Genomic DNA, 23,391 nt, shown 5'->3' with positions numbered 1-23,391 from the left:
TGGCGATGGATGCCGAGAAAGCATTCGACAGAGTGGAGTGGGATTATCTGTGGGAGGTGCTGAGGAGATTTGGTTTTGGAGAAGGGTATATCGGATGGGTACAGCTGCTGTATAGGGCCCCGGTGGCGAGTGTGGTCATGAATAGACAGAGGTCTGATTACTTCCGTCTTCATAGAGGGAGGAGGCAGGGGTGTCCCCTGTCTCCGTTACTGTTTGCATTGGCGATTGAGCCCCTGGCCATAGCACTGAGGTGTTCCAGGAAGTGGAGGGGAGTGCTTAGGGGAGAAGAACACCGGGTATCTTTGTATGCAGATGATTTATTGCTGTATGTTGCGGACCCGGTGGAGGGGATGCCAGAGATAATGCGGATACTTAGGGAGTTTGGGGATTTTTCGGTAAACAAATTGAACATGGGGAAAAGTGAGTTGTTTGTGGTGCATCCGGGGGAGCAGAGCAGGGGAATAGATGATTTACCGCTGAGGAAGGTAACAAGAGATTTCCGGTACTTAGGGATTCAGATAGCCAGGAATTGGGGAACCTTACACCGGCTTAATTTAACACGATTGGTGGAACAGATGGAGGAGGATTTCAAGAGATGGGACATGGTGTCCCCGTCACTGGCAGGAAGGGTGCAGGCGGTTAAAATGGTAGTCCTCCCGAGATTCCTCTTTGTGTTTCAGTGCCTCCCGGTGATGGTCACGAAGGCTTTTTTCAAGAGAATTGAGAAAGGTGTTATGAGTTTTGTGTGGGCCGGGAAGACCCCGAGAGTGAGGAAGGGGTTCTTGCAGAGTAGTAGGGATAGGGGGGGGGGGGGGCTGGCACTACCGAGCCTAAGTGATTATTACTGGGCCGCCAATATCACAATGGTGTGTAAGTGGATGGGAGAAGGGGAGGGAGCGGCGTGGAAGAGATTGGAGATGGTGTCCTGCAAGGGGACCAGCCTACAAGCAATGGTGACGGCGCCGTTGCCGTTCTCCCCGAAGAAATACACCACAAGCCCAGTGGTGGTGGCAACATTAAAAATTTGGGGGCAGTGGAGACGGCATAGGGGAAGGACGGGAGCCTCGGTGCGGTCCCCGATAAGAAATAACCATAGGTTTGTTCCGGGGAGAATGGATGGGGGATTTGGAGCATGGCAAAGAGCTGGGGTAGTACAACTGAGAGATCTGTTCGTAGATGGGACGTTTGCGAGTCTGGGAGCGCTGACGGAAAAATATGGGTTGCCCCAAGGGAATGCATTTCGGTATATGCAACTGAGGGCTTTTGCGAGGCAACAGGTGAGGGAATTCCCGCAGCTCCCGACGCAGGAGGTGCAGGATAGAGTGATCTCAGAGACATGGGTGGGGGATGGTAGGGTGTCGGATATATACAGGGAAATGAGGGACGAGGGGGAGATCATGGTAGATGAGCAGAAAGGGAAATGGGAAGAGCTGGGGGAAGAGATTGAGATGGGGCTGTGGGCTGATGCCCTACGTAGGGTAAACTCGTCGTCCTCGTGTGCCAGGCTAAGCCTGATACAATTCAAGGTTCTACACAGGGCGCATATGACTGGAGCATGGCTCAGTAAATTTTTGGGGGTAGAGCATAGGTGTGGGAGATGCTCGAGAAGCCCAGCGAACCACACCCACATGTTCTGGTCATGTCCGACACTACAGGGGTTCTGGGTGGGGGTGGCGAAGGTGCTTTCGAAGGTGGTGGGGGTCCGGGTCGAGCCAAGCTGGGGGTTAGCTATATTCGGGGTTGCAGAAGAGCCGGGAGTGCAGGAGGCAAAAGAGGCTGATGTTTTGGCCTTTGCGTCCCTAGTAGCCCGGCGTAGGATATTGCTTATGTGGAAGGAAGCCAAACCCCCGGGCGTGAAGACCTGGATAAATGACATGGTAGGGTTCATAAAGCTAGAACGGATAAAGTTTGCATTAAAGGGTTCGGCTCAAGGGTTCACCAGGCGGCGGCAACCGTTCATTGACTACCTCGCAGAACGATAGAGGGAATGGGAAGGCAACAGCAGCAACGGGGGGGGGGGGGGGGGGGGGGGACGACCCGGGCGGGTTCTCAGGGATGTGATAAGGCAGTTGCCATTTAGAATTTTTGTTTATATATTATTTATTTATTTGTTAAAAACTGGCCACTTTATTTATATTGCTTTATTGTTGTTAAAAAGGAAAAACTTTGTATTGTTCTGTTTGGCCAAAAAATTTGAATAAAATATATATATATTTTTTTTAATCGATGAACCACAGGGTAAATTGCAGGATAAAGACATCTTCTATGTCACACGAGAAGTAAAAGGATAAGGCAGAATCAGTGAGTGCTCTTCAGGATCTCTCAAGGATTCCAACGATTGAAGCACAATAATCATAGAAGTTACAGTGCACAAGACACCACTCCTTCTACCATGCCGTCTCTCCAATGCCCAGGTAGTTCACAGCCTAGTCCCTGGCCAAGGGAAATGACTCAACCCGCTGGACCACCTTCAACCCCCACAATGAGCATCAAGAATAGGACGATATTAGGCCAGTGAGCCTTACCACCCGTGGCCTCAAAGACAGAATACACTGTGCTCCATCGAATCTGATGCACCCAGTCTCCAAATCAAGATTACAAAAGTGTGGCAGCTAACTCTCAAACTCTTGGGAACTCATCTCCCATCCATCACCAGGGACCGGGCACAGGGGGACACCCACCCAGCCCCGATCTCCCAAATCTGTCAGAATAAACACACCATGCAGCAGGCTTTTGACAACACAAACCATGGACAGTGCAAGAATCCTCTCATGCACCTCCACCACTCTTCTAAATGTACCCAGCAGTCCCTCGAAGTGAACTCTAACGACCTGCACTGCAGAGCCGAAATTCTCAGACAAGATAATATCTTCAATGGCAGCCATCATCCAATGTACACAGCACCGCCAAGACAAGAGCCCGCTCAGCAGTAACTGCGCCACTACTAGCTGTGCCTCACCCCAGCCCACTCCGACCGCCACGAATAAACGAGGCTGTTAGCATTTCATCTCTGCTCTTTCTCACAAAATGACCAATCAGGAACTTCCAAGGACATAGCAAAAGTCATGTTGCCAAAGAAAAAGCAAGTATGAAATGTGCACAGGATGAAATGATGGATTAAAGACAAACAGATCCAGAGCTCACATCACATGATCCCTCCTCCCTTTAGAGCAGACATTTTTGAATTATGAACGATTTTGATAGGATAAACAGAGAAACACTATTTCCTCTGAAGTCAATGTTGAGGGTGCCATTAATTTAAAACTTCAGAGTAAAAAGAGGAATTTATTTACACAATTTGTTGAAAAATTAAATGCTTTGCACAGGGTGTAGTTGAGGCAGATATAAGTTCATCTTTATAGACAAAATGAATAAATATCTAAAGCTGACAATAATATAGGCCTACTGGAAGGGACCAGGCTAATAGAATTAGTTTTGGATTTCTGTAGCAAAGATTTGTTCCAGGCATGCGAATAGCCTCTTCCATAACAAAACATCCACAGTTTCCAACAGTATCACCTATGTTACTGTAATGTTTTCATTGCTTTTGTTTGTTCGTCTGTTAACGATACATCTCAAAATCAAATGGACAGATATCCACAAAACTTTGTACATAAGTAGGATATGGTCAAAGGAAGAACTGATAGTTTGGCAAAGATCCGGATGCTGGAATTTTTTTAACTGATCCGTTAACATTTGGAGATGGGGAGAATCAAATTTTTCTTCTAGAAGGCTGTGGACTTTTTCAGCTGAGGTGGTGCAATTTGTCACAGCTGGTAAAATGTGGGCAGAGTCTTCAAAGCGAGATGTTGGATGTGGATTGATGAGATGAGTGAGATGAATACACTTAACAAAAAATATTTCTTCCTTCAGCTTTCAACGGCGGGATTTACCGACCAACCCACCGTACGTTTTTTGGAGGCAGAGGTGGTCCACCAGCGGATCTACCGACCCGCCGCTGTTAACGGGATTTCCCAGTGACAGCACTCTTTGTCACTGAGAAACCCGTGCACTGGCATGGGACCGGAATTTCCCGCCGGCACGAACAGCTGGTAAATCCCGCCCCTACAAAGCATCAACCAGGTAGGGAAAAGCCTCAAGGAAGAGCTGCAGAATTATAATAACATTGAGTTTACACAGTGGTATGTGCTGAATACCATCTTCACTTGTTGGTATTTTACATTTTTTTTATATCACCCACAGCAATTTACCTATTTATATTTAATATACTTATGCATTATTAAAAGAAAATGTTTTAGAATTCATTCCATTGCATTTTGTCCAATGTCTATTGCACATATTAGGATAGTAAGTCTTAAAACACCAGGTTAAAGTCCAACAGGTTTGTTTCGATGTCACTAGCTTTCGGAGCGCTGCTCCTTCCTCGGGTGAATGAAGAGGTATGATTCACCTGAGGAAGGAGCAGCGCTCCGAAAGCTAGTGACATCGAAACAAACTTGTTGGACTTTAACCTGGTGTTGTAAGACTTCTTACTGTGCTCACCCCAGTCCAACGCCGGCATCTCCACATATTAGGATGGTTGTAAACACAGAGCACATTTTTAAATTGTCTCACTGGCATAACAATGGAGTGTTGGAGATACTATGACATGAGTACACTTGTCGTTAAGACCAGCACTTCTGAACTTCAATGTTGAGTATGAAGGGTGTTTTATTGTAATCCTATAAGATGAAAAAGTGTAAAAGATAATAGCTTTTAGAGGAAGTGCTCATTGACAAGACATAATTTGCACTGAAATCAAAAAACACTTGGGAGGTACAGTTTGAGCTTTGGACACTTATCAGTAAAATGGGCACACTTTTGAAAAGTCATTTTTATTTTCTCAAGGATTCACTCAAATTAATTTACATATACCAGGTGCAAAATCCAGCACCAGTGCATTCGAGCAGCATTTTTAAATTTAATTTTTTTTAATGGTTTGGTTTTTAAAATATTGCTTGATATGCTTGCGAGTGGTACTTACGTGCAGTTTGATACGTATGGCTGAAAACACGTTTAATCACAAAAAAAATCAGTGTCAATTCACCACCTGTGAATAATCCAGTTTTAAATAACAGAAAATAACTTTTTAAAAATTATACAGAAACATTTCTAGTCATATTAGAGGTCAGGTGGACTTATTTTAGTGAATTTAAAAAATGTATTCAAAAATTTTCAAATTCTTGCACCTAAAATAAGCAACTTTAATTTTGGGAGTGCTACTTACAGGTTTATAACTCATTTAAGTCAACCTTGCTTAAAAGTAGTAGTTAGATTCAGCTGTCGTCAGGGATATTACAGAATAAACCAGTTTAAGACTTGTTGACCTTCACATATCAGTTAATTGCAAATATATAGATGCACCAAATGATAGAAGAAGAATAAAACAGCTTGTGGTTGCACTTTGTGGCACATACTTGCCTTTGAATATTAGCAATCATATTTTGACTACCAATGGTAAACTCTGCGTTACTTTAACCTGGCCCCCAAAATGTCTACACACAGATTTCAAAAATTTAAATACTGTAATACATCTGGTGATATCTTTAACTGAACTTAAAGGGAGTACGAGCCAACAGTGACATAGTATGAAGAAAATGAACGCTGATTATTATTTTTAATCGTTATTCTCTAATCATTCTCCAGTGAGGAAGGCTTCCAAGCCTTTCCTGAAGCGGTTCATAACAGGCTGCTCCGTGTTGCAAGAGTGAGCCACAGGTCGAATAATCCTCTGGGTGCCTTTCAGCCAGTGAAGCCCTTATTGCCTGACAGTGAACTCATTGTGGGACTAGTGGAGGAGAAGAACCACCCCAATTTCAGCCTACAGTGAGCTGACATGTCTCCACGCTGCATCCAACAGCGTGTACCCACCAAAAATTACTCAAATGTATAGCCAAAGAATCGACATTTCTCCAAAAGCTGCAGTAGCTTAATATGTCAAGTACTAGGCCAAAGGTTTTTTTAATGGGGGGGGGGGGGTGGAATAGAGAATACTTAGGCCGAAATAATATTTTAAAATGACCAAAAAGTATTTAAATAGTGCGTGTAACCTCTATTTCACGCAATGTGACGAGCGCCCAAAACTTCTAAAAACTTTCTTTGCTGGTGACCTGGGTTTCTGCAAGGTAGTTAAAGACGAACCATTTCAACTCTCACTGTACAAACCGCCAGACCAAACTCAAATTAGATTTTTCTTTGTGCAGTGTAGCTGCAGACGGAATGAGATCCCTAGCGTTTCACACACACACACAACAAAAACACTAAAGCTTTCGAAAGCCGGGGGGGGGGGGGGGGGGGAGGCATTTAATTTGAAATTTAACGACACTTTTAAAACCGAAATCCGTTTTGTTTAAAAAAACACAAGGGCTTGCAAACTTGAGGAATCAAGAAACGTCGGCCTTCTGACACTTTTATTGAAGAAACAAAAAGAAACACAGAAATCGCACGTGGAAATACTATAAATAAAACGCCAAGTAAGATGTCAATATTTATGTCCGCCACATTAGGCCCCGCTTATTTTTTTTTTAAATCTATTTAAAACAAAAGCGGGAATCGTCCCTGGGGCAGAGCTGGGGAGATAGATCGTTTAAAAAACGCTGCTCCAAAATATCATCGAAGGCCCGGGGGGGGGGGGGGGGGGGTCTTTTCACTTGTAAAACATTTTTCACATCGGGCAACGGGGGGGGGGGGGGGGGAAGAGATATCCCACAGAATATTTAAAACAAACATTTCGGGGGGGTTTAAGGACCACTGATCACAAACAAAACACGGGAAACACCTTAAACGACAGGAGTACAATAACGTTAGCAACGGCCACCAACACCCCCCCTACCCACCCAACAACAACAAAAAAAATATACAAATATATATCCTGCAAACAACTGGCGGAAGAGGGGAGCCGCTCAGAAAGGCGAATATTTACACAATGACAAATAGCTTCTGTCACCCAGAGGGGGGAAACCGTCTGGAGAGCCGCCTTCTTCCTCAGGCCTCGCTTCTTGTAAAACTGTCGCCACAGTCAATAGGCTGAGTCCCCCTCCCGCCAACACACAAGCCCGGCAACTGAAAATGCAACGACACCGGGGGGGGGGGGGGGGCAACAATAACAACAAGAAAAGAAAAACTGCCTTTTACCTGCCGTGAAACCAGTCCTTGCACGCATCGCATTCAATCATAAATCGAGTTACGTCGTAAGGTAACCGACAGATGCAGTAGACTGGTACAGTCGCCATGTTAGCTGGCGCCAGAGCGAGAGCCAAGCCGCCTTCTTCCCGCACACCACAATCCTTGCAAATGTTTCCCCTCCCGTGTCTCTGCGATGTTGGGTGCACGTTTATAGTTTGGGGATTTTTTTTTTTCCTCCCTCCCCAACCGGCTCTCTCCTTCCTTCCTCCAACACACTCACACTCTCTCTCTCTCTCTCTCTCTCACACACACACACACACCCCTCCTCCTGAAGTTGCTCACATCGTCTCTAAGCTGCGGCTCCGAGCACAATGCGCTCCCCCTCTGCCGCTGCCTGACAGTTATATACTGTACGGAGCAGACTGTATCCTTTCATTGCTAAATTACGTCAGGCACACTCGCCGGCTCTCCGAGCTTCAATGCTATTTGTAGCCAGCGGCGTCCACACTGAGCAGCCCAGCGAGCCTCGGCTGCAATGGAGCAAACAGCCTGCCTGCCTGGGCAGCTCCCCGTCCAACTTCAAAGGGAGAGAAATGGGGACAGCGTCCCCTTAAAAGTTATCCATGAACGTGGAACTGTATCCGCGCTAACACCCACAATCCCTGCCCCTCTCCGGAAAAGCTGTTACTTAACTGCATGTTACTAGGGGATATTGTCAAGTGCATATGTGGGGGGGTTAAAATTGAAAGTTAGTTATGTTCAAAATAACATTGAACGTTGCCACGTTATACCGTGTGGGCAAATACATTTTAAAGATGAATTCTATATCCACACTCTGGAACAAATCATATCTGGAAAAATAAATAACAGTAATTTAGATACATACAACTGAGCCCAATATTAAATTGTAACACAGGAAATGGAGGTATAACATATTATTTTAATTACATACATAAACTTGTAAAAATTCTATGTCACACCAGTATTCAGCACAACAGTGATTTAATTGATTAATGGATATATTTATTCTAAAGAACAAATGGTTGTAAGTTTATAGGCGCATTTGCACTATTCAACAGTATTCCGTTTTCACTGAGACAGATGTATGTTTACATTACCTAGCTCCTGTCTGGTTGGAAGTGTGGAAGAACTATTCCTTTCAACAGTGAGAGAGTGTAGGGATTCTTGTGCACAAGGCTTTTCCCAATAGTTGGAGATAAAATGATTTAAAAATTGGGAAGGTATGAATGTCTACTTTTTAAAGATTTAAATTAAGTTTTGCTAGATTTAAAAGATGACCTGTGGGCATTTTATTAAACAGGTTCAATATCATACCCAATTTACACTCCATGTAGCATCCCAGCAAAGTAGAATTATCTTAAGAATTTTACTCTGCTTCACTCTTTTTTTATATAAATTTAGAGTACCCAATTCATATTTTCCAATTAAGGGGCAATTTAGCATGTCTAATCCACCTACCTTGCACATCTTTTTGGGTTGTGGGGGCAAAACCCACGCAAACACAGGAAGAATGTGCAAACTCCACACGGAGAGTGACCCAGAGCCGGGATCGAACCTGGGATCTCGGCGCCGTGAGACTGCAGTGCTACTGCGCCACCGTGCTGTCCCCTCTGCTTCACTCTTGAGTCAGATCAGGCCTGACTCTGGATTTACTTTGGAACAATTGTTTGAAATGAAATTATTCCACACCAATGCTAAAATTGAAGTGTTAATAAAGCACTAACTTAAAATTAACTTTTGGTATGTTACAGATGGTGTTCCTACACCACAGTGACTGCAGCAGTTCAAGGAAGCATGTCCATCGAATTCCTGCAGTGCAGAAGGAGGCCATGCAGCCCATCGAATCTGCACCAATCCTCCCAAAGAGCACTCTACCTAGGCTCACTCCCCCACTCTATCCCCATAATCCCACGTATTGATCATTTGGATTTTTTTGTTTGGATTTTGTTTATTGTCACATGTACCAAGGTACAGTGAAAAGTATTTTTCTGCGAGCAGCTCAAACAGATCATTAAGTACATGAAAAGAAAAGGAAATAAAAGAAAATACATAATAGGGCAACAAAAGGTACACAATGTAACTATATAACACTGGCATCAGGTGAAGCATACAGGGGTGCAGAGTTAATGAAGTCAGTCCATAAGAGAGTTGTTTAGGAGTCTGGTATCAGCGGAGAAGAAGCTGTTTTTGAGTCTGTTCTTGCATGTTCTCAGACTTTTGTATCTCCTGCCCGATGGAAGAAGTTGGAAGAGTGAGTAAGCCAGGTGGGAGGGGTCTTTGATTATGCTGCCCGCTTTCCCCAGGCAGCGGGAGGTGTATATGGAGTCAATTGATGGGAGGCAGGTTTGTGTGATGGACTGGGCTATATTCACGATTCTCTGAAGTTTCTTGCGGTCTTGAGCCGAGCAGTTGCCATACCAGGCTGTGATGCAGCCAGATAGGATGCTTTGTATGGTGCATCTGTAAAAGTTGGTAAGAGTTAATGTGGACATGCCGAATTTCCTTAGTTTCCTGAGAAAGTATAGGTGCTGTGAGACTAAGGGGCAATTTAGCATGACTAATCCACCTAACATGTACATCTTTGGACTGTAGGAGGAAACTGGAGCAACTGGAGGAACCCATGCAGACATGGGGAGAACGTGCAAACTCCACACAGTCAAGGCCCGAATCGAATGCGGGTCCCTGACGCTGTGAGGCAGCAGTGCTGACCACTTTGCCACCACACCGTTCGCAAGGGCAATTAGTGATAGGCAATAAATGCTGTCCTAACCAGCAACTCCCACATCCTTTGAATTAATTTTTAAAATTGATCAGGAACATTCAACTGAATTAACAAAAAGATAAAACTGAAAATACTAGAAATCTGATGTAAACTTAGAAAATGCTGAAAGGGCTCACCAGGGCAACCAGCAACCAAAAGGGAAAGGCAAAACAACTTCCAAGGACAATCACTCAGATAAACAATTAACACATTCAACTGAATTTCTGCAAAAGCAAAATACTGTCGATGTTGGAAATCTGAAATAAACATGCTGGAAATGCTCAGCCGGTCAGACAACATTTATGATAAAAGTGCATCAACCTGAAATACGAAATGTCTCTCTCTCCACAAATGTTGACTGACCAACTGAATTTTTGACTCACAATTGATCACAGAAGATATCATTTGAGAACTTTTTTAGATTAGAATGTTTTAGCCTGAGGGCGGCACGATGGCGCAGTGGTTCGCACTGCTGTCTCACGGCACTGAGGTCCCAGGTTCAATCTTGGCCCCGGGTCACTGTCCGTGTGGAGTTTGAACGTTCTCCCTGTTTCTGCGTGTCACTCGGCCCCACAACCCAGAGATGTGCAGGGTAGGCGGATTGGCCACGCTAAATTTCCCCTTAATTGGAAACATTTTAACAAAGAATGTGTTAGCCTGGAAATGTTATTGCATGGCACCCACTTTCTAAATATAAAGCCAGCTCCTTAGGGTCTAATAGAACCAAAAGGGCACGACTCACTATATTGGATTGGGCTGCTCTATAGACAATTAAGGGAATTGATTATAACATTTAAATGATTTGCTGACAATACAAAAATAGGTAGAAATGTAAGATGTGAGGAGGATTCAGAGAGACTGCAAGGAGATATGGACAGGTTATGTGAGTTGGCAACAAGCTGGCAGATGGAGTATAAAGTGGGTAAGTGTGAGGTGTTTCACACTTTGGTCATAAGAATAGAAAAATAGAGTATTTTTTGAAAGGTGTGTATGATAACCTCATGAGGACTACAGGTTATCACTGATTGATCTCCCCATGGACTTCGTAGAATATGAGTTCCCGTTGTGCGTGGACAGAGGCTCACTGAAGCTCATTAATGGGACCTTTGATGTAACTCCCAGACCAGCAGTTCCCGATAACCCTGGTTTGGGATGTTTGTTTTGTGTCCACGATAATGGCTTTATTTTCAGTTTAAATTAAACCAGTTTCTCCTTTCTCTCCGCGCCCCTTGGAATTACTACATTGGCGATGAGGATCAAGTACAGACTCTGAGCAGCCTTTTTGAAACTCCCCGATGACAACTCCAGTGAGAAACAAGACAAAAAGAAAAACCCGGAAATGCCCTTGTTTGGGGAGCTCAAGCCTTATGATGTGGGCGTGGAAGTCTGGCCCCAGTATGGCGAATGCAAGCACTACTTCTACCGTACCAATGGCATAAAAGAGGATGACAGACATAAAGTAATCCTTTTGACAGTATGTGGGGTCCCGACGTTCAACAATATTAAGAGTTTAACTTATCCTGCAGCCCCGACACTAAAATGTTCAACGAGCCTGTGGATCTAGTAAAGAACTATTATGACCCAAATCTATCCGTAATCCTCCAGCGTTACTGATTTAACATGGCTGGGAGGATGCCTGGGGAACTCATGACAGATTGCCTGGCTAGATTAAGGAAGTTGACCAACTATTGTGAGTTTGGGCCATCCCTGACCATGATCCTATGCGTTAGGCTAGTGTGTGGGATCAATAATGTCACAATACAAAAGAAAATGTTGGCAGAACCCACCCTAGACCACTGAAGGGCTATAGAATTAGCACTATCCTTGAAGAACACTGGGAAAGTGGCCCAAAACTCCTAAGGATGATGGACAGTAACATTCTCAGGCTGGGGGGCCCCTGATACAGAAAAGCCAGCATTCCCAGCGAAGCCCCCACATGCCACATTCACCACCAACACAAAATTCAGGTAAGACATTATGGCATGTCAAAAGATGGCTGGATAACTCTAGAAGTACCAAAGAAACCTCCCCTGGAGGACTACAAGTGTCAGCCGCAAGACTGCTGTAAGTGTGGCCAAAGGATACGACCCAAGCATGGCTTCCAGAATCAGCAATACACGCACCAAAAAGCAACCTCAGGCCAGGGTCTTGCCAGTTTATCAGCCCATAGAGGATGCAACAATGCAGCTAAACTGCATCATCACGCCTAAGGTTGCCTCGAGAAAGATAACACCCTTGGTCAATGATATTCCCTAGAAATCAGACTGCGTACGGGAGCCGCCCACTCCATCACCGTGGAATAGACTTTCTGGCATCTTCCAATGGGCATCTTGCCCCTAGGACTGTGAGACACCAGGGCCAGGATGACCACGTATACAGGGGAACCTTTGAAGATTACGGGGAGCACTATGACCCCGGTTAATTACGGGAAGCTCATAGTTGTATGAGGACCAGGAGCCAGCCATGTGGGCAGAGACTAGCTCCAGAGGATCCGTCTGGACTGGCTACAAATGTTTAAACTAGGAACCAGTGCACTGTATGAGGTCATTGGTTAATACCCTGAGATATTCCAAAAAGGCCTTAGTCGACAAAAGGAACAAGGGAAAAGATTTATATGGACCCTGATGCCCTACCCAAATATTTCAGTTTACTTACCAAAGTAGAAACTGAACCTGAACTGTCAGAGAGCCTTGGGTCAATACGACCAATGCAGTTCACAGAGTGGGCTGTACCAGTAGTACCTGTCCTCAAGCCCAAAAAGTAGATCTGGCTTCACGGGGACTGTAAACTAACAGTTAATAAAGCCTCAGATTTAGATCAGTACCCCAAGCGATGCATAGAAGATTTATATGCTAAACTGGCGCAGGGGTCAAATCTTCACCAAACTAGATGTGAGCCATGCCTACCTTCAGCTTGAATTAGATGGGTCATCCAGGAAGTATGTGATGATTAACACCCACAATGGGTTCTACGAATGCACGCCCATGCCCTTCGGAGTCTCGTTGGCATGCCATTTTTCAACGTGTGATGGAAACATTCGCCAAGAGCTACCTAAGGTGGCAGTATATTTAGATGGCATACTAATCACAGGAACCACGGAAAAAGAGCACCTAGTAACCCTGGAGGAGTTTTTAAAAATAAATTTAGAGTATCCAATTCATTTTTTCCAATTAAGGAGCAATTTAGCATGACCAATCCACCTATCCTGCACATCTTTGGGTTGTGGGGGCGAAACCCATGCAAACACGGGGAAATGTGCAAACTCCACACAGCCAGTGACCCCCAGCCGGGATCGAACCCATTGCGCCACCTTGCTGCCCTTAATCTGGAGGAGGTTTTGAGACAATATGCTGATGCAGGTGTGTGTCTCAAATGAGAAAATGTATGTTCCAGCCAGGTGAAATGATCTACCGAGGCTGCTAGGTGACAAAAAAAGGCTGACACCCCTTGGAGGATAAAGCTAAGGCCATCAAAGAGGCCCCAACTCCACAAAATACGACAGAATTAAAAGCTTTCCCAGGCTTTGTAAACTACTATGAGAAATTTATCCCAAACCTGGCCACTTTATCGTCACCCCCTACACACGCTGTTAAAAGACACCAGACGTGATCGTGGCAAGCACCGCAGGATGAAGCCTTTGTGAAGGTGAAGCAGCAGTTACTATAATCAAACATCCTGACTCAACAGGACCCCAAGAGAGAACTGATATTAACATGTGATGCCTCTCCATGTGGAGTAGGGGCAGTCCTTTCCCATCAATGGGACGATGACACAAAGAGACCTATATCATAGGCATCCAGAACCTTGGCAGACGCGGCAGGACACTATTCTCAGATTGAAAAGAAAAAATTGGCTGTTATTTTTGGGGTGAAGAAAATGTCTTAATGTCTATAGCCGACATTTCACAATCTTAACAGACTATAAATCCCTGCTGGGCCTTTTCAAAGAGGATAAAGCAATTTTCCCCCATTGCCTTGGCTCGGACCCAACATTGGGCATTATTGCTAGTGGCCTACAAATACCCTCTTGAACACCACCCAGGAACAGACATTTCAATGTCGATGCCCTGAGTCACTGCCCGCTGCCTACAAGCTTGGCCCCTCTGTCAGAATTGGAAGAGGTCATCATGACCTTGAACTTCCAGGATACTGTACCAGTATCCATAAAGCAGATTTAAGCGTGGACCTAGAAGAACCCCACACTGACAGAATTGCACCATATGATCCTCCATCATCTGATGGCCTGGCGAACGAGCAGTTCAAACATTCAAAATCGGAATGAAGAAACAGCCTGCTGGTTCCCTGGGTATGAAATTGGCCTGGTTCTTCTTTGATTAAAGAACCACACTGCACATGGCGACAGGAGTTGCACAGGTAGAATTGTTAATGGGACAGAGATTATGCTCCAGGCTCAGCCTGCTGTTTCCCAACTTGGGGGGAAGGTGGTGTCAAAGCAGGAAACCCAAAAAGGAACGATGACACCAGAAGACCTGAAAGGACCTTCAGAACAGGAGATGCCATCGATGTGCGAACTTTATAAATGGCTCCCAATGGATCCCAGAATTGTGCTGGAAAACACTGGTCCGGCTTCTTACAAGATCAAAGTCCAAGGGAAGGCCATGAAAAAGCACCTGGACCATCTGATAAGCAGGGAACCCATTCCAGCAGCGACAATTTTCCCCCATGGACTTCATAGAATACAAGTTCTCGTGGTGAACGGGCGGAGACATGTCCATCAGGGGCCCATTCGCAAGACCTCTAAATGTAGCTCCCAGACTGACAGCTCCCGATAGTCCTGGGCTGGGACGTTTGTTTTGTGTGCTGTGGTAGTGGCTTTATTTTCAGTTTAAAATAAACTGGCCTTTCCTTCCAAGCCGCCCAGAGTTATTACAGTGTGAAATTTGTAAATCTTGATACTCAGAGAGACTTGGATGTGTTTTTTACAAGGAGCACGGTAACACAAGTGATTGGCAGTGTGGCTTCACAGCGCCAGGGTCCCAGGTTCGATTCCCTGCCGGGTCACTGTGTGCGGAGTCTGCACGTTCTCCCCGTGTCTGCGTGGGTTTCCTCTGGGTGCTCCGGTTTCCTCCAGTCCAAAGACGTGTAGGTTAGGTGGATTGGCCATGATAAATTGCCCTTAGTGATCAAAAAAGGTTAGGAGGGGTTATTGGGTTACAGGGATAGGGTGGAAGTGAGGGCTTAAGTGGGTAGGTGCAGACTCGATGGGCCGAATAGCCTCCTTCTGCATTGTGTGTGCAGAAGCTGACAGAGACATCACCTGAAGCTCCATTATAGTGAGCGCTCCACTGTCATGTTCATGGAACTGAATACTCACTCCATTTTCAATAGAATGGTTTCCATGTTTGGTGTTAAACCCCAATAGAAATTGGAGCTGAACCCCTGCACATCCTCTGCCAATGTATACACCTCATTAGCAGGCTGCCCAATGCGCCTATCATTTCCTGGTGTACCCTCGCAGCGTTCTTCTGCTGGTTTTCCAACAAATCTGAGTCCTCTGCAATAGACCTAGTCTGTGATTGCATCCTCCATTAAATTGTCACAAGTGGTGTGCTATCTATCTACACATTTGGGACTAGCCACTCGCATGCCCTCCTCTAGTTTATTCTTTAAATTCTGTACGACGTCAATCTCTGAGCTGGTACTTGTGAGGGTCAGGTTAAGCGATGCTGCATCTTATTAATAATAATAACAACAATAATAATAATCGCTTGTCACAAGTAGGCTTCAATGAAGTTACTGTGAAAAGCCCCTAGTCGTCACATTCTGGCGCCTGTTCGGGGAGGCTGATACGGGAATTGAACCCGCGCTGCTACCTTGTTCTGCATTACAAGCCAGCTATTTAGCCCAGTGTGCTAAACCAGCTCCTGCATCTTCATGTAAGTTGCTCTCTTCCTCCCAAAGCTGCACAGGGGTATTAACATCAAAAGCACCTGAAACTAAAGAGGGGGGTAAAGATTAGCTTTCATTGCGAAAGAAGAGCAGGGAGAGGTAAGTAGCAACTAAAAGCAGCTGCAGTTTGTCAGTCGGAAGCTATTTGTTGAGACAGAAGGAGGAAGGGAAAGGGTGAATAGGGAAAGGGTGAACTCTTCAAGTGGGCAGGTGGCCATTGGCTTATCCAGTTGAGCTCATGTTGTGTGCGATCTTCTGCAGGAAAGAAGAGAGCTGTGTTACTAACAGTCCTGCGAGCTGAATTGAGAATGTTTTTGCCATGGTCAAATAGTGTTGATGTGTGCAGGAGAAATGAAGATAGGAAGGTGGTGTAGGAGGTGCAGAGTGAGTAAGTAGGAAGAGATCAAGTTGGCTGCAAGTGCAGTACAGTGATTATAGGAATGTGAACTGGTTCACACCGAGGGGAGTGTTGTGAGTAGTGAGGCTATAAACAGGTATAAGGGGAGAGTGCATGAAGTGTGAGGATTTTGGGAAGGAGGTGGGAGCAGGCTGTTCAGGTTTGGGGAACAATGAGAAGGGATGCCAGGGAAAGTAGATCTCTGGAGGAGATGGGGGTCAGTGACTGTTCTGGAAACAATGGCCTGATATTCAGTGGTGGGGATATGGTTCAGAGGGGAGGTAGGAGAAAGTGTCAGAAGTTGGCACACTGCCTCTGCCAGGTAGAAGTTGATATACCAGACAACAAGAACAATACCCTTCCCAGCAGGTTTGATAACAATATTAATGTTCGACCTCAGAGAATGGAGTGAAGCAAGTTCAGAGGAAGACAGGTTAGAGTGAGTTCGGGGAGCAAAGAAATTGAGTTGGTGGATGTCACGCTGGCATTTCTCAATCGAAAGATCAAGAGAGGGTGGAAGACCAGGAGGAGGGGATAAGCTCGAGGGAGAATACTGGAGGCTGCTAAAAGAGGCTGCTGCGGTGGGGGTAAGGGGGGAGAGGAGGGCGGCAGGGGCACTGAAGAGAACATGATGGAAGAAAAGCTCAACGCCATGTTAAGCTTAAAATTCATTATAGTGGGGGCATAAGGGGATAAAGCTGAATCCTCTGTTAAGGACAGGATTAGGTGGATGGCCACACTAAATTACCCCTTAGTGTCTAAAGATGTGCAGATTAGGTGGATTGGCCATAATCAATGCATGGGGTTGCGGGGACAGGGCGGGGGAGTGGGCCTAGGCATAGTGCTCTTTCAGAGGGTTGGTGTAGCCTCGATGGGCCGAATGGCCTCCTTCTGCACTGTAGAGATTCTATGGTTTCTATGAATCTTCAGCATCAGTGTGGAAATTCAGAGGGTGTCATGAATGCAAAACAAGAGGTAAAATTAAAAGGGATGGGGTCAGAGGCAAATGAATAGGAGGAAAGATCTGAATGGGGAGTTGGTACACATGAGTTGTTGGAGATGTTGCGATCCTTAACACCTGAAAAGAAGAGAAAAAGGTTCTGTTAAAATGTCAGATGAGGGAGCTTCCGGTGGCGGCATCTAGGAGGAGGTCATGCATTAGGTAGCTCCTGCCAGAGTACTTGTTTTTTGTCCTTTTTTGCCTGGTTCCCAGAGTTTTTTGGTGGACACATTCTACCCTATGAAAGTAGAAGGAGCCTATTGTTGAAGAATATCGATGAAGGCTGCAAGTAAGATGTCTGCAGGCGGAAATTCATCGACTGACATAGAGGTTTCACGTGACGCCTCAGCGGAGAAAGCGGCGGCTCCGGCGGTTGCGGCTGCCCCAATCACGGCAGACATGTTAACTGGGGGGGCGGCGCGGTGACGCAGTGGTTAGCACTGCTGCCTCACGGCACTGAGGACCCGGGTTCGATCCCGGCCCTGGTCACTGTCCATGTGGAGTTTGCACATTCTCCCTGTGTCTGTGTGGGTCTCACCCCCACAACCCAAAGATGTGCAGTGTAGGTGGATTGGCCACGCTAAATTGCCCCTTAATTGGAAAAGAAATGAATTGGGTCCTTTAAAAAGACTTGCTAACTGGGGTACTGGCTACTGAATTTGACAAACATTTTGAGAAGTAATGGAGAACAATGTTTGAGACCCTCCGTAAAATGATCGAAGAAGCTGTGAAGAAACATGGTAAAGTGCTGAAGGGGGTGGAGATGGCTCTGTCAAGACACAGTAGTAGTGATCTGTACATCTGTACATACATCTGCACATACACCAGGGACTGCAGCACAGATGTGATAGCCACAGAATCACTAGAGGGAGCATCAGAGACGGGTATAAAGGGTCGAGCCCAAGGCAGGTTCCGCCTCTTTTAGACGCACAGAGCTAGTGAGCAGCAGCACACAGGGAGAGCTTAGCATAGGCAGTTTACCTTAGTTTCACTGGTGATACCTCTTGACTGTTTTGCATCTAGTTGAGCTCTGGAAGCAGAACGAACCCTTTGAATAAAGTGTTTGTGTCAACTGTAAGTCTACAGTCGTTATTCAGAATTAGAGAATAACATATAGTACCAGGAGTGGTTTCAGCAAGCCAGCTAGACACCAGCAAGAGAAGAGAACTTAAACTAGACATTCGACCAAGGAAGGCCTCGCAGCATTCGGGCCCTTCCGATACCAATCAGCATGATGGACCCAATCCAACCTCCACGCCTGCTCAAGACCACTGGTAATATGCATGCCAATTAGAAACTTTTCATACAACAGTTCAAAATATATCTAGAAGCTAAGGATCTAACGTCAGTGTCTGATGCCAGGAAGATAGCCATGCTCTTATCCCTGGCAGGTCCGCAGGCATTAGAAATATATAATTCCTTTACCTACCTGGAAGGGGAGGACAAGGGCAAGCTGGAAATAATCATCAAAAAATTTGAAACCCACTGTCAATCTGAAGTCAATGAGATATTTGAAAGATTCAAGTTCCCCAGGCGTTTACAAAAACCGGGAGAATCTTTCAGCAGTTTTGTAACTGATTTAAAATTACTAGCTCAATCGGAGACCAGATAGTTAATGGTATATCTGATGAGGGACATAGAAAATCCTTATTAAAACGAAAAGACCTAACCCTGGAAACAGCCATGCAAAGATGCTCTACTTATGAAAAAAGTAAAGAAGAATATGAGGAGTTCACTTACCGGGACCAAGGCCTTCACCACGAGGTCGAGCCCGTCAAAATAGTGGCCCAGGCGTCCAGAAGGCGCTCCTCTAGCGGCAATCCCGCGTGTGCGAACCTGGATGCAGGCCACACGCATGCGCAGTTCTCCCGAAGATTTGAGATGGAAGAAAGGCCTACTGCGCATGCGCGAGAGTGGAGGGACAGCGTCATGACGTGTCCCCGGTGCGGACACGCCCACTTAAAAGGGCAATGTCCAGCTTCTGGAAAACAATGTTTAAAGTTTGGCAAATACAACCACTTTGCCTCACAGTACAGAGCTGCACTGCAAATGAAGACAACAAGACAGAAACACATGAACTTCAACGTAAAAAGCATAGACACAATGGAGCACAAAAAAAACAATGATGAGTATTCCTCGGATGAGGACAGCCTCGCTTGCGACAACTCGTTTGTCGTGGATATAGTCGAGACAATTGAGGAACATGACGCAACAATCGCCACGCCTCACCCGGTCAACAGTATTGATTCCAGCAGTGCGTGGACTGCAACTGTGCAAGTCAATGACTTTCCATTAGTCTTCAGGCTTGACACTGGGGCCTCAGCTAACTTTCTCACTAGCAAGGATCTCCATTCAATTCCAGGAGACCATGAAATAATACCCGCTGCAGGTCGGCTGAAGGACTACAACGGCATCAGATCGCCTCAAAAGGATCGTGCCATTTCCCGGTGGACAACAAGACGATACGGAAGCAGCTACAATTCGAGATTGTAGACGACAATAAATCATCACTGTTAGGCGCTCAGGCCTGCAAAGACTTGCGGCTGCTGCAACGCATTTGCATGCACACCCAGGATCCATCAAGCCTGGAAGCTAAAATCCACAGCATGCTACAAGAATACCCCGACGTATTCAAAGGCATGGGCACCCTACCCTGCCAATACAAAATCATGCTGAAGACAGATGCCAAACCCGTCATTCAGCCGCCCAGGAGGGTTCCAACTCCACTGCGGGAGAAGTTGAAAGCGGAACTCAACAGACTGCAGTCACAAGGCGTCACATCGCGAGTCACACAGCCAACTGACTGGGTTAGCTCCATTGTCTGTGTTAAGAAACCTTCTGGAGATCTTCGAATATGCATAGACCTGAAGGACCTGAACCAGAACATCCACTGGGAACACTACCCCATACCCAAGCATGAAGAGATCATATCTGAGATGGCGAATGCTCGTATCTTCACCAAACTCGACGCCTCGCAGGGATTTTGGCAAACACAGCTCAAAGACTCGAGCAGATTACTGTGTACATTCAACACGCCATTCGGATGTTTCTGCTTCAATCGCATGCCCTTTGGCATTATTTCTGCGTCAGAGATCTCCCACAGGATAATGGAGCAAATGACCGAGGGCATCGAGGGTGTCAGAGTCTATGTGGATGACATCATCGTCTGGTCCACCACTGAAGAAGAACACCTCTGTCGTCTGAAGAAGGTGTTTCAGAGGATTCATAAATACGGTTTGAAACTGAACCAGGCAAAATGCACATTTGCGAAGAAGTCTGTAACCTTTTTGGGTGACACCATATCATCTCAGGGTGTCAGCCCTGATGAGGCGGAAATCGCTGCCATACGGACCATGAGGACGCCACACGACAAGAAGGCGGTGCTACGATTTCTGGGCTTTGTCAACTTCCTTGGCAGGTTCATCCCAAACCTGTCCACACGGACGGTAGCTTCACGCAATCTCCTGCGAAAGACCACTGCGTTTGAGTGGACACAACATCACCAAATTGAATGGGTGGATCTCAAACAGCAACTAACGAGGGCACCGACCCTTGCTTTCTTTGACACAACCAGACCCACCAAGATCTCCACTGACGCCAGCCAGGACGGAATTGGCGCCGTTCTCCTCCAACAGACCGACCAGTCTGACTGGGTCCCGGTGGCATACGCGTCCAGGGCCATGACCCCAACTGTGTGCAGATATGCACAGATCGAAAAAGAATGTCTCGGACTCCTCACTGGGATTCTGAAGTTCCATGACTATGTGTACGGCCTACCCACGTTCATAGTGGAAACCGACCACAGACCGTTGGTCCATATCATAGACAAGGATCTAAATGACATGACACCTCGTCTGCAGCGCATCATGATGAAGCTGCAAAGGTATGATTTCACCCTAGTATACACTCCAAGAGATCTTGCCATTGCCGACGCACTGTCCCGATCAATTGGCACTGACAACGCACCATCAGCCCCTATCAGAGAAATCGACGCCCACCAACACAGTTATGCATGGAGAATTTGCCTGCTTCGAATGAGAAGCTTCACCTAATCCGACAGGAGACGCAGAAAGACGCAACCTTACAGAGGGTGCTGCACCTACTCCAGCACGGTTGGACGAGGGGGACAACGTCCACAATTTCAGAATGTCAAGTCAGAACTGATTGAAGTTGACGGCCTGCTGCTATGCAATGCGCAGATTGTGATTCCGGCCACACTCCGCGCCGAGATGCTACGTAAGATTCATGAAGGCCACCTAGGAATTGAGAAATGCAAAAGGTGAGCACGACAGGCTGCGTACTGGCCCGGCATGAATCAAGACCTAACGGACATGGTCATGACATGTGACACCTGTCAAAGACATCAACCCGCACAGTGTGAAGAACCATTGCAGCAACACAAACTCACAATGGCACCGTGGGCATTGACCTATTCCATGCCACAGGGCATGATTATGTCTTGATCATGGACTATTACTCAAACTATCCAGAGATACTGAAACTCCATGATCTCACGTCTTCATCTGTCATCAAGGCGTGCCAGGAGACATTCGCGCGACATGGAATCCCGTGTGTGGTGATGTCAGATTATGGTCCCTGCTTCGCGAGCTGGGAATGGAAAGAGTTCTCAGACCGCTACAGCTTTCGGCATGTAATATCCAGTCCGCGCTACCCACAGTCAAATGGGAAAGTGGAAAAGGGTGTCCATATTGTTAAACAACTTATTAGCAAGGCAACAGATTCACGCTCGGACATCAACCTAGTGCTGTTGTCCTACCGAGCAACCCCATTGAGCTCACGACTGTCACCAGCACAGATGCTCTTCGGCAGAGACATCCGGACAACCCTCCCGGCGATACAATTCCGAGACCCCAACAATGCTCTGGTTCTCGGCAAAATGCGGGTACTACGGTCCAAACAAAAACAATACTCCGATCAACATGTGATCCCAGTCAAGCCACTGAACATGAGCAATATCGTCAGGATCAGGGACCCAGAAGGCGAATGGTCTGAGCCAGCCACGGTGTTCACGCAGGAGGCACCGCGGTCCTACATTGTCAAGTCGGGAGTATTCTTTCGCCGTAACCGCCAGGATCTGTTAATGCTTCGGCCTACAATGCCGGTGTTCCTCGCCACACAACGCCAGACAGTACTCTTGATGACATCAAACTGCCATCCCCACCACCACCGTTAAGACGCTCCAGCAGAAGCCGTAAGGCACCCGACCAGCTAGACTTGTAACGACTCTTCAACATACCCACAATACAAATATGAACTTTTCTCACGATGGACTCATAACACAGTTAATTGTTTCTGTATTACTTTATCATTTTCGCAGTGTGCAGCTTTGCTTATTCTCACCACTTGTTATGTACAGTTTTCTTGAGGCCAGTCTGAAAACATATCAAGTCAAAAGAGGGGGGAATATAGTGACCTGTACATACATCTGCACATACACCAGGGACTGCAGCACAGATGTGATAGCCAAAGAATCACTAGAGGGAGCATCAGAGGCGGGTATAAAGGGTCGAGCCCAAGGTAGGATCTGCTTCTTTTAGAAGCACAGAGCTAGTGAGCAGCAGCACACAGGGATAGCTTAGCATAGGCAGTTTACCTTAGTTTCACTGTTAATACCTCTTGACTGTTTTACATCTAGTTGAGCTCTGGAAGCAGAACAAAGCCTTTGAATAAAGTGTTTGTGTTAACTGTAAGTCTACAGTTGTTATTCAGAATTAGAGAATAACAAAACAGTGGGCAAATTGCCTTGCTGGTGGCTGAGATCTCATTGGTGGCAGAGAAAAGTAAGAGTCTGAGGGCGAAGGTGGACGACTTGGAGAATTGGTCGAGGAGACAAAACCTCAGGTGCAGGAGGTTGTCGGAAGGTGTGGAGGGCCCGAAACCTTCTGCATATTTCTCGTAGATGTTCGGTAAGATGATGGGGGAGGATGGACTGGTGTCCCCTCCAGAGTTGGACAGGGCCCATCAAACACTCCGGCAGCAGCTTCGGCCGAATAAGCCACAATGAGCAGTTATCGTAAGATTCCATAGCTTCCAGGAGAAGGAGCAGGGCCTGAAGTGGGCCAAGGAGAATTATGATTCGAGGTGGGAAGGGGGCATAGTTAGAATTTATCAAGATGCTGGAGCGGAGCTGGTGAGGAGGCAGGCAGTCTTCAATAAG

At 46.2% G+C, this 23,391-nt stretch overlaps 1 protein-coding gene across 2 annotated transcripts in view; it reads right to left on the bottom strand.

Annotated features, from left to right (window-relative positions):
* phf2 (PHD finger protein 2) overlaps nucleotides 1–7,704 on the bottom strand; it is a 197,853-nt gene extending 190,149 nt beyond the window's left edge. For both annotated transcript variants that reach the window (XM_072472519.1, XM_072472520.1), the window contains exon 1: nucleotides 7,135–7,704. In XM_072472519.1, the coding sequence (XP_072328620.1) occupies nucleotides 7,135–7,232 (98 nt within the window). In that variant the 5' untranslated portion in view covers nucleotides 7,233–7,704. The remainder of the gene's footprint in view (nucleotides 1–7,134) is intronic.
* Between the last annotated feature and the right edge of the window lie 15,687 nt (nucleotides 7,705–23,391).

Source organism: Scyliorhinus torazame, chromosome 13 (genome assembly GCF_047496885.1).
Source record: "Scyliorhinus torazame isolate Kashiwa2021f chromosome 13, sScyTor2.1, whole genome shotgun sequence".
Classification (NCBI taxonomy): Eukaryota; Metazoa; Chordata; class Chondrichthyes; order Carcharhiniformes; family Scyliorhinidae; genus Scyliorhinus; species Scyliorhinus torazame.
The sequence above is the reverse complement of the archived record's forward strand: the minus strand, read 5'-3'. Positions and strand labels throughout refer to the sequence as shown.